This window comes from Orycteropus afer, unplaced genomic scaffold (assembly GCF_000298275.1).
Source record: "Orycteropus afer afer isolate SDZICR_OR568_19922 unplaced genomic scaffold, OryAfe1.0 scaffold00003, whole genome shotgun sequence".
NCBI classification, from domain to species: domain Eukaryota; kingdom Metazoa; phylum Chordata; class Mammalia; order Tubulidentata; family Orycteropodidae; genus Orycteropus; species Orycteropus afer.
The window spans coordinates 10,432,915-10,452,659 of NW_006921590.1; the positions used below are offsets into that span (position 1 = coordinate 10,432,915).

The 19,745-nt window shown below is 37.3% G+C and overlaps 1 protein-coding gene across 1 annotated transcript in view; it reads right to left on the reverse strand.

Annotated features, from left to right (window-relative positions):
- Positions 1–19,745, reverse strand: part of NR1D2 (nuclear receptor subfamily 1 group D member 2) — a 34,953-nt gene that overhangs the window by 7,648 nt on the left and 7,560 nt on the right. The window contains exons 4-7 of the mRNA XM_007936449.2: positions 18,206–18,350; positions 15,388–16,013; positions 13,438–13,623; positions 8,463–8,673 (exon numbers count right to left, since the gene is read on the reverse strand). Coding sequence (XP_007934640.1) covers positions 8,463–8,673; positions 13,438–13,623; positions 15,388–16,013; positions 18,206–18,350 — 1,168 coding nt within the window. The remainder of the gene's footprint in view (positions 1–8,462; positions 8,674–13,437; positions 13,624–15,387; positions 16,014–18,205; positions 18,351–19,745) is intronic.

Genomic DNA, 19,745 nt, shown 5'->3' on the forward strand with positions numbered 1-19,745 from the left:
GTTCCTTCTGACAACACGACCAAACTAGGTGAGACAAAGTCTGGCCATTCATGTTTCCAAGCAGCATTCCGGCTGCACTTCCTCCAGGACAGATCTGTTAGTCTTTTTTAGCAGTCCATGGTACTCTCAGCATTCTTCTCCAACAACACAACTCAAAAGCATCAACTCTTCTTCAGTCTACCGTATTCACTGTCCAGCTCTCACATGCATTAAGAGGCAACTGAAAATACCATGGCTTGGGTTAGGCATACCTTAGTCTTCAAGGAGACATCTTTGTTCTTCATCACTTGAAGGAGATCTTTTGCAGCAGGTATGCCCAGTGCAGTATGTCGTCTGATGTCCTGACTGCTGCTTCCATTGGTGTTGACTGTAGAACCAAGTAGTATGAAGTCCTTGACAATTTCAATCTTTTCTCCATTATCGTGAAGCTGTTCACTGGACCAGCTGTGAGGATTTTTGTTTTCTTTATATTGACATGTAATCCATACTGCAGACTGTAGTCTTTAATCTTCTTCAGTAAGGGCTTCAAGTCATCCTCACTTTCAGCAAGCAAAGTCTTCTCCAATCCTGATGCTACATTCTTCTTCATATAATCCAGCTTCCCAGATTATGGGCTCAACATACAAATTGAAAAAGTATGGTGAAAGGATACAACCCTTACACATTCCCTTCTTGATTTTAAACCATGCAGTATCCCCTTGTTCTGTTTGAATGACAGCCTCCTGATCTATGTACAGTTTCTTATGTGTACAATCAAGTGTTCAATCGAGTTAGATGCACATATGGATTTTATTTTTAAAAGGTCCCAGTCATTTAGTTTCTCTTCACTGCTTGTGTGTTTTGGGTTATACTTGATAGTCTACTTATGCCATAAATTAGGGCCCCTAGATTTGCCCCTATTTTATCTTTGATGAACTTTATAATTTTGAGTTTTAGATTTAAGTCTTTGATCTAACTTGAGTTCGTTTTTGTGCATGGGGTGAGGTATCAGTCTTGTTTCATTTTCCTGCAAATAGATATCCAATTTTGCCAGCACCGTTTGTTAAAGAGGCTCTCTCTCCCCCAATTTAATGGATTTTGGCCCTTTGTGAGAGATCGGCTGTCCATAGATGGATGGATCTATTTCTGGGTTTTTGATACTGTTCCATTGGTCTATTTGTCTATCATCCTACCAGTACCATGCTGTTTTGACTACTGTGGCTGTATAGCAGGTTTTGAGATCCAGGAGTGTGAATGCTCCTACTTTGCTCTTCTTCTTCAGCAGTGCTTTGCTTATCCAAGATCTCTTTCCTTTCCACATGAAATTAGTGATTGGTTTTTCCATGTCTTTAAAGAATGCTGATGAAATGTGTATCACGATTGCATTCAATGCATAGATTTGCTTTGCGTAGTACTGACATTTTCACAGTATTTGGTCTTCCATTTATGTAGATTATGTAGATCTCTTGTATTTTCTTGTAATAGTGCTTTGTAGTTTTCTTTGTATAGGTCCTTTGTGTCCATGGTAAGATTTATTCCTAAGTATTTTATCTTTTGGTAGGTATTGTAAATGGTATTGTTTTCTTTAAACCCTTTTCAGAGGTCTCTTTGTTGATGTAAAGGAATCCAACTGATTTTTGTATGTTGACCTTGTATGCTTGTAACTTTGCTTAACCTTTCCATTAGTTCCAGTCATTTTTTTGCTGGGTCTCTTGGGTTTCTATGTATAGGATCACATCATCTGCGAATAGAGATAGTTTTACTATGTCTTTGTCAATACGAATGCCTTTTATTTCTCTTTCTTGCCTTATTGCCCTGGCTAGGACTTCCAATATAATGTTAAATAGAAGTGGTGATAGAAGGCACCCTTGTCTGTTCCCATTCATAAGGGGAATGCTTTGAGTCTTTCTCCATTGACAATAATGTTGGCTGCTGGCTTTACATTTATGTCCCATATTATGTTGAAGATTTTCCCTTCTATCCCTATTTTGCTCAGAGTTTTAAATCAGAATTGGTGTTCAATTTTATCAAATGCCTTTTCTGCATCAATTGATATGATTATATGGTTCTTTTCTTTTGTTTTATGTGATGGATTACACTGATTGTTTTTCTGATTTTGAACCATCCTTGCACACCTGCTATGAATCCCACTTGGTCATGATGTATTATTTTTTTGATATGTTGTTGGATTCTGTTGGCTTGGATTTTGTTGAAGATTTTTACATCTATATTCGTGAGGGATATTGGTCTGTAGTTTTCCTTTTTAGTCATGTCTTTACCTGGTTTTGGTATCAGTGTCATGTTTGCTTCATAGCATGAATTTGGGAGCATTTCATCATTTTCTATGTCCTGGAATAGTTTGAGTAGCATAGGTGTCAGCTCTTCCCTGACTGTTTGATACAATTCTCCAGCAAAGCCTGGGCCAGGACTTGTGTGTGTGTGTGTGCGTGCGGGGGGGTGGGTGGTTATGATGTGTTGGATTTCTTTTGTTACGGTTCTGTTCAAGTATTTGATCTCAGACTGGGTTAGTTTAGGTAGGTTTTGCATTTCTAGAAATTTGTCCATCTCTTCTAGGTTCTGAAATCTGGTGGAGTACAGTTCTCCATAATATTGTTATTCTTTTTATTTTAGTTGGTTCTAGTGTGATGTCACCCTTTTCAGTGATTATTCGTGTTATTTGCTCTTATCTCTTTTCTTTTGTTAAATATTCCAGTGGTTTGTTGATTTTGTATCTTTTCAAGAACCAGCTTCTTATTTTGATGATTTTCTTTCTTGTTTTCTGCTTCATTTATTTCTGCTCTGATCTTTATCACTTCCTTACTTCTGGATACTGTAGGTTTCTTCTGTTGTTCTCTTTCTGATTGTTAGAGTTGTTGAGTTAAAGTGTTGATTTTGATTCTTTCTTCTTTTTTGATGTGTGCATTTATTGCTATAAACTGACTTCTGAGTACTGCTTTTGCTGTGTCCCAAAGGTTTTGGTAAGCTGTATTTTCATTCTCATTTGTCTCTAGTAATTTTTTCATTTCTTCTCTTTATCCAATAGTTTCTGAGTGGTGTATTATTCAGTTTCCATATATTTTTTTCCTTGGTCTTCCTTTTATTGCTTTCTAATTTTATAGCATTGTGATCTAAGAAGATGCTTTGTAATGTTCCAATATTTTAAATTTATTGAGGCTTGTTTTCTGGTCTAGCATATGGTCTACTCTGGAGAATGATCCATGTGCACTGGAGAAGAAAGTGTATTGTGCTTTTGTTGGGTGGAGTGCTTTGTATATGTCTATGAGGTTAAGTTGGTTGATTGTGTTGTTGAGTTCTTCTGTATCTATGTTGAGTTTTTTCCTAGTTGTTCTATCCATGCCTGAAAGTGAAGTGTTAAAGTCTACTACTATTGTAGAGTTGTCTATTTTTCCTTTCAACTGACTTAATATCTGCTTTATGTATTTTGAAGCTCTTTCATTGGGCGCATAGATATTTATTATGGTAATGCTCTCTAGGTCAATTGACCCTTTTAACATCATTTAGTGCCCTTCTTTGTCCCTTATGCTGGTTTTCATCTTGAGGTCTATAAAATGTAGCTTAATTCAAAGCAATTAATGGAGAATATAAAAAAAAATTGTTATCTGATGCTAGGAGCATTCCCCCCTTCAGGTGGCACAGATTCAGGGCAGAGACTGAGGGCACCTTTTCTAATATTTCAATTCCAGTGTGTAGGTTCTACAGTGAACATGACTTACATAATCATAATACTGTAAATGCTGGTTTTTTATTTTCAATTTGTAGAATCAATCAACCAATTAAAAAAAGGGTGGAAAACAACCAATTTATAGACTAGAATGTAACTGTTGAATTTCTGATGATGTAAAAAGAATAGTATAGCTAAAGAAGCAAGGATAGGGAGGAAGGAGAATTCTGTCTCCCTGTATAATGAGAAAATTCTATCTAAACTATGTAAGAGAAATTACATAAAATTGAAACATCAAAGAATGTGAGTATATTAAAAATTACTAATATAACCAATAAATGAAAAAAACTGAGAGGTAAAGGTGAGAGCTCTGATAGTGTAGTGCCCAAGGCACTTGACTGCTAATCAGAAGGCTGGTGGGCACTCCTCGGAAGGAAGATGGGGCAATCTACTTCCATAGTGATAATGCCTCGGAAACCCAAGGAGGGGTCCCGATGAGTCAAGTCTAACTCGCCGGCACATGACAAAAACAACAAAAGTGAGACATATTTTTAATTTAACATTTATGTTTACTAAATTAAAAAAAAGTATAAGCACATTATTTAGAGTTGGGTGGGCAACCACCAGACAAAAAGACAGATAGCTAGAATCTTGTTCTCTAAAGAATAAGACTGGGAAGCAGAAGAAGAAAGGGATTTTATATCTAACTGAAGTTTTTAATTTTATTTCCCTGTCTAGATTTTTGAATTAATAATAACCCTTTTTAACTGATAAAGATTTTTATTTGATATGAAAACTATCATATATATAGGTAAAAAAAAACCCTTATTTTAAAAATGCATACATTTACATATATATATGTATGCATTTATATATCTTCATATGTATTATTGTTGTTGTTACCTGCCATCAAGTTGGCCCCAACCCATGGTGATCCCATGTACAATAGGATGTAACCATTGTAATCCATAGTTTTCACTGACTTTTTTTCAGAAGTAAATCACTAGGCCTTTCTTTCTACTCTTTCTCTATCTGGAGGCTCTGCTAAAACCTCTTTAGCAGCATGGAAGCCTCCACTGACAGGTGAATAGTGCTGTGCTTGAGGTACACTGGCCAGGAATTATCTTCTACATGGAAGGCAAGAATTCTACCACTAAATCACCACTGCCCTCACCTTTATGTGTTTTTCAAAAGAGCTCAATACGTCAAGTTGATTCTGACTCATGGCAGCCCCATGTGCTACAGATGGGAACTGCCCTATAAGATTTTCATGGCTATACTCTTTATGGAAACAGATCACCAGGCCTTTCTTCCATGGCACTGCTAGGTGGGTTCCAACCGCCAGTGTTTAGGTTAGCTGTTCAGTGCAAATGGGTTTGCACCACTCAGGGACCTTTTTCATATATAAAATCAAAACCAATCCCACCACCACTGAGTTGATTCTGACTCACAGCAACTTCCATTGGATTTCCAAGGTGGTAAATCTTTACAGAAGTAGATTATCTCATCTTCCTCCCATGGAAAAGTTGGTGGGTTTGAACTGCAAACCTTCTGGTTAGGAGTCAGTGCCTTAGGCATTGTGCCACCAGAGTTCCTTTCTTCATACAGAGACATTTTTTCCACATACCATACATCATATACACAGATGAATAGATAAATTAATGGACAGGTGAATGGGAAGATAAGAGACTCCTAATGTTAATATGATTTTCTTTTGGTGGTGATATTATCGTCTCTGTTTTCATCTTAGTATATTCTAATTTTTAAAGAACTATACTATTATATTGTATTTTTGGTGAAAGTTTACACAGTAAAATAGATTCAACAACAATTTCTATACAAATTGTTTACTGGCACTGGTTACTTTCTTCACAATGCCTCAACATTTTTTTCACTTCTATTCTGGTGTTCCATTTCAGTAACCTCATTTCCCTGACTTTCTACCATCTCATCTTTGCTTTGGAGTAAGTGTTGACTATTTGGCCTCATATAGATGATTTTTCAAAAGACAGCAGTACTCACAGGTGATATCATTTATTTTATGTGTCAACCTGTTATTTAACTAAAAGGTGACTTCAGGAGATAATTTCGGTTCAAGGTTAAAGAGTATCTCAGAGCAACAATCTCAGAGGGTCTAGTCTCAACTGGTTCAGTAAGTCTGGACTTTGTAAGAATCTACATTAAAGAACCCATATTATTCTTTTTTTTTTTTTTTTAAGAACCTATATTCTTATCATCAGGGAAAAAAGGATTTTCCTAAGGAGAGAGAAACAACATAAAAATCATATTTCTGGTAGAAGACAGAAATGAATAGCATAGTTCATGGCAAACAGTTCCCTTTTACCCCTTTCCCCCGCACTTCTTCTCTGAACTATCTCTGGTTCCGTCTTCATCTCCCCTGCTATAACCTAGTTTAACAGAGTTTATTCCACTACCTCACATCTCATATTATTTCAATAGCCTCTTCGCATGACTCTCCAGCCCTGATAATGCCCAAGGATAAAAATGTAGAACTAATGTTAAAGCATTGATTTGTTCATACCTGATCATTCCCCTACTTAAGAAGTCACACTAACTTTCTGCTGCCCCGTATTTCAGGTAGTACACCTCCCTGCATAGCTCTCACAGCTTTCATTCCATAACTTGGGGCTCCTCTAATTCGCCAAGTCTTTTCTACCCCTCCTCCCCAAATCCATGTCTGACCACCTGCCCCTCCCACTACTTTATCTCATGCCCTACATGCCTCTCCACATTTTCTTCACCAAAAAAAAACACTAACAATCCATCCTTCAAAGTCTAGCTTCACTCCCATCTTCCCCATAAAGCCTCCTAAGATGGCTTCCTCTTCCTTTCTGTACTTAATTTAGAATCACAGTTTAGCACCATAAAGCTTTTTACATTAGCTCTGTCTCTTCAAATGAACATAAACACTTTCATATCAATCTTGTGCCTTAATGTCTTTTTGTCTTCACCTAGCATATATTGAGGAGTAAAGAAATGAATTATTGATTACTTTTGGCTTCACAGTGGTAGGTTTATCAATATGTTGTCAATTTAAACCAATATTAACTACTAATCAAGAGACACTGTAAAACAGCAGGCAAACTGCAAAAGATACTATCCAAACCAAAAAAACCAAACTCACTGCCGTTGAGTCAATTTTGACTCATAGCAACCTGTCCTTGGGTTTCCGAGGCAGTATCTCTACAGAAGCAGATTGCGTAATCTTCCTTTCGAGGAGTGGCTGGTGGGTTTGAACTGCCAATCTTCTGGTTACCAGTCAAATGCCTTAGGCACTATGCTACCAGAGCTCCCAAAAGATACAAGGGTATTAATTAAACAGATATCCCTTACTGACATAATCCCTTCATACTATTCCCATGTCATAAATGGATTTTTAGCTACCTAGGTAGATATAGTCAGAAAAAGTAGCTAAACTATGCTTCAAAATGTCCTAAGTCTTCATTTATAATACTGATATACATGTAAGCCACACAATCAGGGTGCGTATCTTAAGCATTTCAAAACTGGATTATTTCCTGGTTTCAATTTGTTGTTGAAACCATGTGTTTTCAGTAATGGATGGCATTTTGAATGAAATGGAAAAGAAGTTTTTTTGAGGTAATATGGATTTTAGTGGGACACATATGTCCCAAGGGGTCTCTAGTGCTGGGATTGGTAAAATGAAGCTCATTTCCTCAGATTCAAGCAGTAATACAGGCCTCCACCAGATGGAAGCATGCATTAAAAGTGGAATAGCAGCTTCCCACTAAATTTCTATGTAGTGGAAATGTAGGTTGGTACCATATGTCCCAAGGGTCATGAAAGGGTTAAACTTTATAACTCTCACAGTGCCTAGTACAATGTGCTTTACAGAATAGGAAGCACTTAAATAGGAAACTTAAAGCAAGTCATAATAAAATATTAGAAAATTGTCAACAAAGGTTTTAAAATAGTTAAAAAAAAAAAAAAAAAAAAGTTAGTGATACCTAAAAATGGCTGACACTTGCTTGGTTGTTCCTAGGAAAGTTACTGGGTCTCAATTAGCAATTTGTTATTGAGAGTAACAATTTCTGCCTTAATGGCTACTTGTCTGCCCTGAAATACTTTGGTAAGAAATAACTACACTATAAATGCAAGAGGGCAGGAAACTTGGGAAACACCATCAGAGACTCATAAAAATAAACATTAGCTGTTAGCACTCAAAATCTTAATCATTCATTCACACAGTGACTGGTTATCTATTCCATGACAGATTCTGTGGTAGGCTCACCACTTCTTTTAACAAGATGAGGAAATTGAGACCCAAAAGGATAAAATTACTTACCCGAGTCTCACATAAATTTCAGTGGCAGAGCTGAGCTAAACCCTACAGCTCCTAATATTTTGATCTCTGTTAACGAACCCCATTTACACCTCTAGGTACTGCTACCATTTCTGAATAACCCACAATATAGTTTAGTTAAACTTAGATTCATATTACTATCATCTGCCTAAAGTCATGCAATTTTCCAAAATATAAATCCATGAAGAAAAGATTCTGACTCTTAAAAAATTATGAACAAAAGCTCAAGTCTAAGAATGGTAAATCCAAGACTCTGATATAAACATTCTTGTACCACTATACCACTTTTACTATCATGATGAAAAAAACAATTATGTAAAAATAGGTTCACATAATTTAGCTTCTTTCTTAAAGCCACTCCCCTCTATACTGCTTGCCAAAACCCCAGGAACTGCAACCTCCTCCTCTGCTGGTAACCATAACCTAGGTGTTGCAATTTTGAACCAGCTTTCTTACCTGCAGACACCAGGACAACTGCTGTAAACAAACTCATCTCTTCATCACTAAGCTGGAGGGCATTCAGCTTCTCACTAAACTCAAACATAGAGTTTAGCAGATCCCCTGCTCCCATTGAGTGTAAATCATCCACACTATACTTCTTTCCACTTAAAAAGGTGACAGTACGTTCCTTTGCATCAAATAATGATGCAAACCGTACCATTAAAACCTGAAAAAAAAGAAAGACTTAAATGTATTTAGAGAAGCTCATTAATACTACTAAAGAAGTAACTCAGTGTTCAAGTCAATTAAGAAACATTCTATGTATGAAAGAAAGTAACATTCTACGTATGAAAGAAAGTTATAAAAGAAAAACTAAGTTTATCTTTACCCAGAATTATTTTAAGACAAAGTCTTTACACAAGGTAATAAATATCCAAGAACATCAAAAGAAATTTCAGTCACCAATGGCAGAATACTTGAGTCTTGTGATACTCTGAAACTTTATTAATAAAGATTCTGAAATGCAAATACAGAATTAAAGAAGTTTGAAACCAAGTCCTGGCATAAAGGCACTAAAGAAACTCTTCAGGCTATCAAGTATGTCACATGGTCTCTCTGCCCTATGCAAAAAGAGCAGCATTTCAATGCACCAATACTTTGAAACATTAAAATACAGCCAAAGTTACACACCAGATAGATCCTAATAGACCGTTACAAGATCCCATAAGCCAAAGAGATTACAGATAAACTATTACAATAAAAGTGCTCTAAACACTAGTTATAACTGAAATAAAATCAAGTAATTTAACAATCATATATTGCTTACATAAAGCACTTCCTCCAGTATACCAAATGGTGAACATCTATGCCACACATTCCCTTCATAACCAGAGGAACAGTGAATAAAACGAAAGACTTGTTTTACCCAAAATAGAGTACACTTTCTATGAAGATAGGGCTAACTCTAGAACACAGCAATCTCAATATAAATCAGAACTGGGAAGAACACAAGTCCTCGAGTTCAGAGACCTGTGCTGTAGTTCTGGATATGCTGTTACGAATTTATGGTCATCCAAGAAAGTCTTTTCAACCTCTCTAGGCCATAGTTACCTAACCTCCAAAATGAATGAAATAAACTCAAATTACTAATGTCCCTTCTAGGTTTGAATCTTAAGTCTAATGTTTTCCTTCCAACTGAAAATACCTATAGGCACTACCTTTGAATTTACTCCATAGCTGTTTTATTTATGACTATGTATTATTCTCTATCCTGTTGTTGTTGTTATGTGCCATTGAGTCGGATCCGACTCATAGCAACCCCTCCTTAGGTTTGCGAGGTGCTATCACCATGGAAGCAGACTGCCCAAGTAGATTGCCTAACCTTCCTTCCAAGGAGTGGCTGATGGATTTGAACCACCAGCCTTCTGGTTAGCAGTCAAGTGCCTTAGGCACTACGCTACCAGAGCTTCCTATCCTAGCTTAACCAAAAACAAAACGGTTGTAGTCCAGTCATTTCCAACTCACAGTCTAAGATACCTAGAAAATAGCCAGAGGCAAAAGCTTACGCAATATATGCACTAGCTTAGGAGGAAACAGGGGTGAGGGGAAAAAGAAATGAGGAAGGGAAGGAAGGACAGCAAATATTCAGGGGTGTTACTGAGCAGGCTAAAACTTGATACAATCCAGGGAGAAGTGAACATATATCCCCTGGTACCACATCCTCCTTCCACCTATGAACAAAGATTCAGAGGTATGGCCTACCAGTTATCAACTCCCTACTCACCACCTCACATTTCTGGGTTGTGCATAAGTGAATTCTGAGCAGTTTCTGAGGTTTCTCACACCTTAGTGGGACAGCCACTGCTATCAATTTCAGTAGGACACTATCTGATTGTGTCCCACAGAAGTTGGTTGCAGTGGCTGTCCCAAGGCCATGGCTATTCCCAGTCTGGGCAGAATGCAAGAGAAGCTGGAGTAGCAAATGTAGCCAAGGATCCTCAAGTAATGTGAGGCCCTGAGGATCCAAGGTAGCAGCAGTAACACATTAAGAAGCATCTGATACATTTTCAAAAATACCCTGTAATCTTCTAAAACAAAAACCACAAAACCACATTCTATTCACCCTTCTTATTCTTATTGAGCATAGTAAACACCAGACTATGCTTATTAGTAGATATCTAACACTGTGCAGAAATGGCAAAGTCCACACCTGAAAGCAGTATTAGGAACTTGGAATTGGGCATGCTGGCAACACAGAGCACCTTATTTCAAGTCCTAAATAATTCTGAATTTACCTAGTCTCTTCTCAAGATGCCAGCATGTTCAATCTTTTGCTTGTAGTTTCAGTCTCTGGATGATAAATACTTGTTATTGTTGTTAGGTGCCGTCGAGTTGGTTCTGACTTACAGTGACCCAATGTACAACAGAACATCAACACTCCCCAGTCCTGCACCATCCTCACAATCATTGCTTATGCTTGAGCCCATCATTCCAACCACTGTGTCAAACCATTTCATTAAGAGTCTTCCCATCTTTCACTGATCCTCTACTGTAATCAAACATGATATCCTTCTCCAAGGACTGGTCCCTCCTGGCAACATGTCCACAGTATGTGAGACAAACTCTGGCCATTCTCACTTCTAAGGAGCATTGTGGCCGTATTTCTTCCTAGACAGATTTGTTCTTTCTTCTGGCAGTCCACAGCATTTTCAATATTCTTCACAAATACCACAATTCAAATGCATCAATTTTTCTTCAGTCTTCCTCATTCATCGCTCAGCTTTCATATGCATACGAAGCTACTGAAAACACCATGGTTCAGGTTAGGTGCATCTCTGTCTTTAAAGTGACATCTTTGCTCTTCAGCACTTTAAAGAGGTCTTTTGCAACAGATTTTCCCAGTGCAATACGACATCTGATTTCTTGACCACTACTTCCATGGGTACTGATTGTGGATCCAAATAAAATGAAATCTTTGACAACTTCAATCTTTTCTCCATTTATCATGATGTTGCTTATTGGTCCAACTGTGAGGATTTTTGTTTTCTTTATGTTGAGGTGTAATCCATGCTGAAGACCAGTCTTTCATCTGCATCATTAAGTGCTTCGAGTCCTCCTCACTTTCACCAAGCACGGTTGTGTCACCTGCACACTGCAGGTTGTTAATGAGTCTTCCTCCAATCCTGATGGTGCAATCTTCTTAATACAGTCCAGCTTCTCAGATTATTTGCTCAGCATACAGACTTAATAAATATGGTGAACAGATACAACCCTGATGTACATACTTCCTGATTTTAAACCATGCAGTATCCTTTTGTTCTGTTTGAATGACTGCCTCCTGTTCTATATACAGTTTCTCATGAGCACAATTAAATGTTCTAAAATTCCCATTCTTTGCCATAATGCCCATAATTTGTATGATCCACATAGCTGAATGCCTTTGCATAATCAATAAAATATATGTAAATATCCTTATTTCCACATAGATATTTGTATGTGCTGTAATGATGTCCAAATATACAACAGAGCTAACAAGATACAAAGTTCTGATAACTTCTTGGCTATAGCCAACCACCCTGAGGGAGTGAGCAGATGGACCTGTGGGCTTAGGACCATGGTCACAGGGGACATCGGGCTCAACTGGCATAACATACTACAAAAAAAACATTGTTCTACATCCTACTTTGATAAGCAGTGACTGAGGTCTTAAAAGCTTAGAAATGGCCATCTGGATGCAACAATGGGTCTCTCTTCATCCAGAGCAAAGAAGAATGAAGAAAAACAAAGACTCATGGGAACAATTAGTCCAAGGGACTAGTAGACCATGTGAACCTCACCCTATATGACCATAAGGCCAGAAGAACTGGACGGTGCCGGCTACCACTGTCAAACACTTGGAGGGGGATCAGAGCAGGAGATCCTGGATAGAGTGGCAGAACAATATGGAACAAAATTCAAAATTATAAAAAAATTAAAAACAAGACCAGGTTTACTGGTCTAATATAGCCTGTGAGACCCTCAAGACTGTGACCCCTAGTTATCCTTCAGGTCTGGAACTGAACTCACTCTTGTGGCTTTCAGCCAAACAATATATAGGCATATAGGGTGAACATTTACATTAGAGGTTGGTAATTCCTTAGAGTGATCAATCAAGGGAGAACAGAAGGGCTGTGTTTGTACAGGTAGACAGCTTGGGGGTGGGGAGCAGGGACTCACAGGAAAGCACACAGGGAAGAGTAACTACAGGAGAAAGTAGGAAGAGAGCTGTTATACTGTGGGAAATTGCAGTCAATGTCATGGAACAAAATGAATATGAACTGCTGTATGGAAAATGAATTTTCTCTGTAAACTATCACCCAATTCACAATAAAAATTAAAAAAACAAGTATATTTACACAACTGGTACTCTTTCCTTTCACCCAAGATCCATCTGACATCAGCAATGATAGCCCTTGTCCATGCCCTCTTCTAAATCAGGCTTGAGCTTCTGGCAGTTCTCCGTTAATATACAGCTGCAACCATTTTTGAATTATTTTCAGCAAAATTTTACTCGCATGTGGTATTAGTGATATTGTTCGATAATTTCCATATTCTGTTGGATCACCCTTCATTGGAATGGGCACAAATATAAATCTCTTCCTGTCAGTTGGCCAGGTAGTTATCTTCTAGACTTCCTGGCATAAATAAGTGAGTATCTCCAGCGCTGCTTCTGTTTGTTGAAACATTTCAGTGGGTATTCCGTCAATTCCCAGAACATTGTTTTTCACCAATTCCTCCAGTGTAGCCTGAACGTCTTCCTTTGACACCCTTGGTTCTTTATCATACGCTACATTCTCAAATGGTTAAACGTCAACCAACTGTTTTTGATACTATGACTCTGTGTATTCCTTCCCTCTTCTTCTGCATTGCTGAATACTTATTAGAGCATAATGAAAAATTTCATGACAATACCACATGCCCTGAATCAATATTAAGGATAAACAAAGCATACCTCAAAAGTCCCAGCCTTTAAAAGGTTGACCTGGTCATGCTGAGAGAGATCTCTGAACCCAGGAATACGCTTTGCAAATTCCACCACTTCTTTCACTGCTGGGGTGAAGCTCAGAGAAAATTCTTCCCAGATTTCATGCCCCGATTTATGAGGATCCACATACGGAGACTTACTCATTGGACAAACCTAGAATACACAAAACAGAAACATTCTTAAGTTGTGAGAGATGATAAAGGAATTTCAAAACATCATCTCAATTATCAGAAACTCCCAACACGAAAATAACCCCCAAGTACAAGAAAATCTATTATTAGCACTTTCTCCATTTGCTACTCAACTTACTACAGAAAGACTTACGGTAACCTAATTTAAATAGCAATTCTGGCAATCATCTTCATAAAGATTACAGCCAAGAAAGCTACTCTGCAACACACAGGGTCTCCATGAGTCAGACATAGCTCAATGGAAATGGAATTGGTTTGGTTTAAGCAAAAATGCCATCTATAACAAGCTTTTTTAAAAACTTGCTGCACAGGTTTAAGAGTTAATTTTGTAACACTGCCTCATCACTGGCATGTAGTGCTTTACAATTTTCAAAACAAATTCACACATATGTATTTGATTCTCAATGCTGTGAGTTTAGTTATGGCAGATATTATAATTACTATTTCTATGATGAAGAAATGAGACTCTTAAGAGGTTTAGTGACTGAGCCAAACATAAAAGTCATCAGCCTAGGACCTGAATCCATATCTAGTTAATATTCCAAGACTAATTTTTTTTTTCTAAATAAGGAGAATTACAATGCTATAATTTCTCAAAGGAAAGGCAAACATAGTGAAGTACCTCACTTTTTCAAAAAGGTCACTATTTCATAAACAATGGGGTGACCACTGACTTCCACTTGTTCAATTTGGAGACAATAACTAGAGATACAAGGTACACTTCTCAATGAGGAATTGGGGGAGGGGGTGTTGTAGGAAGCCAAAGAAATTTTGAGAAAACTAAAAAGATTATGAAACATGCACCATATACTCTATAAGTAATCAGCCTTTAAATCTAAATCTACAGAAGATCCAAAAACAGGATGATTCTATAACCATGGAGAATATCACAAAAAAAGGACCTAAATGCTTACAGATTATCCCACTCTTAAGGCAGTCACTAAGTCTAATAAAATACAAGTTACCTTTCAGATTCGTGGAATCAAATAATCACAAAGGAAAAAAAAAGTCTAACACAAAGATTGGGATAGAGATGACAACTTTGAAAAGGAAAAAAAAAAATGACTTTAATTATCTGGCTATAGAAAATACCAAGCGCTATCAAGGGGCCTCATGGTTTAAACTCGAAATGGTGCAGTACTGCTGTTTTTGATGAAATTTTGGTTGACTATAAATACTGGAATTCCATGTGTAATGTTGTATTTGATGAAAAAAAAAAAAACTTGACTGATATAAGTAACATTAACTCACAGGATGAAATCTGAGAAAATCTTCATAGAAATTAGCCTATGAAATTAAAATATTCTAAATTCCCAAACAATAAAACCTATGTTGTATATCCAAAAACATTTTTGTAATATAACAATGAAAGCAAGCTCTTTACCTAAAAATCAAAGAACTACTGACTATGGCAAGCTAAAAGATCAGTTCTTTGAGGAAATCCCAAAGCTACTAAGATACTGATTAATCAAAATGCTTAAATTGTGAAAGAGATTGCCAAGAATTAAAGAACCAATTCTGCATGATTAAAATTTTACCTTAATATTTAACATCATTCACCACCTGATGTTTATTACAATTACTTGACCTAAAATCCCACACAACTGATTTTGTACATCTCTTACTTCTAACACTCCACCCCCAAACTGGTATATCCCCTGAAATAGAGAAAACCTTCAAAGCTTTCCTTGATTCAAAGTGAGCAAAATAATTGATTTCACTATACCAGGTGCATTCTCCCTCCAGTGTTGCACAGGTAACTAGTCTTGTTCTCATTCTGACAAAATCCATCTACTGGAACTCTATCACATACTCTTTGAGGATAAGCATTGGAGAAGTTCATACAATGTCCATTTGCAATACAAACGCCATGTCCATTTGGGTAATGCATTATGTTCCTCCCTTTGTATTGTCCATTGAGATGCTGCTGGCTCTCACTACAGGAAAAATGGCTGCTAAGCTCACTGCCACAATGGTCATGATTTAAGTTATGCTGCTCCATGTTCTTGGGAACCCGTTCTCCTCTCTGGGGCTGAGTGGTCTCAGCTGAGTTTTCTCGTTGCTCCTGATTATACATAAAGGTATCCTTGTGGGCTCTGGTCACCATGCCAATCACTTCTTCCTTTGCAAAATCAGAAGACGGAGAAGAGCTTTTGATATTGTCTTGCTCCCGCTGAGGCTTGGGTCGCAGCTGTTCCTGGGCTGGCAATACTGTCTGTTCATGATGTTCTACTAACGTGTCATTCTGCAAGTGACCACTGAACTGGCTGTTCATCATGGTCTTCATCGCACTTTGCATTTCAATTAGCATCCTCTGTTTTTCACGCTTAGGAATACGACCAAACCGAACAGCTATTGAAGAAAGAGATATTTAACGTCAATAGTCTAAATAAGGGAGCTCTGGTGGTATACTGCCTAAGGTATCTGCCTGTTAACCAAAAGACTGGTGGTTCAAACCCACCAGCCACTCTCAGAAGGAAGACTAGGCAATCTACTTCCATATAGATACTGCCTCCGAAACCCAAGGAGGGATTGCTATAAGTTTGAATCAACTCTACAGCAGTGAGTTAGTTTTTATTGGTTTTTAGTCTAAATAAGACCTATTAGTATAAAACAATAACACAAAATTATCTCTGATAAGTATGGCCTCTAGCCATACAAGTAAAGAATGTTTATACGCTTCTGGCCCAAATTATTTTAAACTTGCTGGCTGTATTTTTCGAAGCACCAAAGGGAATAGGGAGTAAGAAGAGAGATTTACCATTTTTTCCCAAAAACAAAGCTAAAGAGAAGATCTATCTATTGGGTATTTTATAAGGTAAATGTAAGGAAAAAAATGAGATTAACTAATGAAAACCATAGTTGGAAGCAGACCAGCATTCCAAATAACGCATTATTAACAAGGTTGAGGGCTCTGTTCCCAAGAAGGCATGTGGGATACATGTACCCACATCCATTAATGTTAATGGAACCTAATGGATATCAATCACTCCCTGAACAACAGACCCCTTTTCAATTCATTTTTGTAACCTTACTCTCAAAATTCAACAAGTAAATGACCTCCTCTCTTCTGTTTAGCTTCTTGAAAAAGAAAATCCTTTAAAACAAAACAACATAATAAAAAAATACAGTTATTAGAAAATAAACTTGCTGTAGTTTAATTAAAATTAATGAAACAAATAAAAATGAGATTGTTCATCTTCCATTCTTTCAGGAGCTAGTCTTAGAATGTGCCCTGTTTTTCAACAATCCTAACCCTTGAGAGAAAAGGGTAATCTCTTTCTACACTAACATTTATACAGAGATGATAGTAATTCAAATGCCCACCCAGCAAGAAAGTCTTATCAATCTAATGGTAGCTTCCCACATTATCATTATCAAAGACAAACAATTTTATCCTGTCTCACACTCTATCTCTACTGCTTCCTTTTACAAATGATTACAATCATTCTTTTGGAGCAAGCACAAAACCCACCAACCTTGGATTAGCATTTCTAGTGCTATTTAAAAAAAAAAAAAAGTCAGGCAACTGAAAACCAAAACATCAATTACGGAAAAAATTATTTAGTGCATTCTTTTTTCTCCATCAACAAGACACTAGTTAGGGTAACCTTTCCTGGATAAATATCAGGTTCATTTTCAGCATTTCTTAATTAATCCACTAGACTAACCCCTCTAAAGAGCTCTGGTGGCACAGTGGTTAAGGCATTCAGCAGCTAACCAAAAGGTCAGTGATTCAAACTGATAGTCACCCCACAGGAGAAAGATAAGGCAGTCTGCTTCCATCTTTACAGTGTTGGAAACCCTATTGGGCAGTTCTACTCTATCCTATAAGGTCACTATGAGTCAAAACCACCTCCACAGCAGTGGGTTTTACACTAATGCCTCTGAAACTTGTTATGCTACTTAGAACAAAATGAGACCATCCAAAAATCATATTCCTAAGCACAAATCGTAAGTCAAATCTTCCGAAGATGTCATCTACAGATAAAACTAATAGCTGCACAAATTATCACAACTTTTTAGTTTTATGAGAACAGATTATGCCAAAATTAAGCAAACATTTTCACTCCAGACCCAAATGTTTCTGTCAATTTTGCATCTTCTTTCCATGCATTCATAATCTGAGCCCCAGAAGCACATTATCATCTAAGGGCTGGAAAGTGAGAGAAATAATTCATGTAAGGAGAAACAGGTTCCTCAGTAATGCTAAGAAATCAAGGGGAAAAAAGACAAGGCTCTTGTATCAAGTAAAACTAAGTATTTTACAAAAGATTGGGGCAGAGTAATAAATTTTATAAGAAAAAAACAGATCTTTTTAACAAAAGAAGTTGAGCCAAAAGTTGTTCTGGGATGATAATGCTAAAATTTGACTTTAATGAATTAAGCTTCCTACAAGGTATCAGAAAGTGTTTTTCTGAAATCAGCTTCACTCTAAGCACAAGAGGGACACTGGTAACTAGCTTCTAGTTCTGGTTTATGCTCAGAATAAAAGTTGAGCTCCACATGCTTTAAGAAGAGCACTCTTTAAACTAGGAACATACCATCTCTTGACATTCCAACAGACAAACACTTTTTGAAGCGACACTGCTGACATCTGTTCCTATTCATTCTCATGATAGAGCAGTTTTCATTCTTCAGGCACTTCTTATACTGGATGTTTTGCTGAATGCTTCTCCGAAAGAAACCCTAAGAACAAAGGAAGATGGACCCATGCATTTAAAACATCTGGATGAACTCCTTATAAGCACTGCCCTCAAGCTTAACTATCTAGTATATGACTAGGAAATAACTGTGGCTAAGAACAATGACAAATATAATACTGATGCACAGAATTTAACTGGTTCCATACAAATTCTAAAACCACTGAAACATAAATTACTGATTCCTAAAGAGCTGACAGTGATACATGTTCAATAGCTGTAAAGGCCCTCACTAGAACTCAGTGAGTTCTTCTGTTAATAAAGTTTGGTCTTTCCTGGGTGAAAACCTGATGACATCAGCAAGACCTACGTGTATGTGCCACATATTCCTGGCTACATGTCAGCCACAGGTAAGTGCTATGCTACTTGCCCATTTATGTCCCAAAGATAGTTTCAGAAGGTGGATGACTACAAATGGCTGCCGTTAGTACAAAAACAATTTAAATGCATGCTCTGTGATAGATCTTCAAAGATCTCTAGCTTTAATGGTTCCAGGGAGAAGAGAAATCTCAAGAACACAATTACCAATAATATATACTACATTTTCCTTAAATATCATTATAAATCACACATTTTACAAATTTATATTAAGTAGCTATGGGATACAACAGTTTCATACTTTATTACTATGGAGCAATGCTGTTGTGTGCTGTTGATGCTGCCTCATAGTAATGGAAACCTAAGGTTTCCTAGGATAAAATCTTATGGGAACAGATAGCCAGGTCTTTTATCTCAGAATGGTTGCTGGGCTCCAACTGCACCTACTTCAACAGCACCCAACAACAGTCTTGTGAAGTGATCTAGCCATTAAGAGCTAGTAACTCACTCACCCACTCTAGAAAGTACTTCCTCTTTCATCATGTATGTTCATTATCTTGCTCACCCACTATACCCTACCAAACTGGATTCCCACTTCTGGCTTTAAGTCAGAAAATTTCAAGAACAAGTGTCTTGTCACATTAATTGCTGATACTCAGAAGAAAGGATTGTGCCAAATAATTAAAAAAAAAAAAAAAGGAAGCGATCCCCTGGGTATAATTAGGGAACTACAGACTTTATCTCACATGGAATGATCTGAACAACTACAGTGTAGTAAATTACATAGTGCAGCTTTTCTAGCCATAAGTTTTTGTAAAGTTCATGGTGGAATCTTCTGTGAGCAATTAAGTAGCTCCTGATTGTTAAAGTTCTTCACCTGCAGTATTTCTGTTGAGAGCAGCACTAAGTAATTTTCTGGGAAGTTCACTCTCTCTCAGGTGTATAGATTCTGATGCTGGAATTGGTTAGTTTGCCACTCCGCCAGGCTCAAAAGGAGCCCTCGCAGAGACAGAAGATATCTCTCACTGCCAGCTGAGAGATGCGAGAGACACGCATTGCTGAG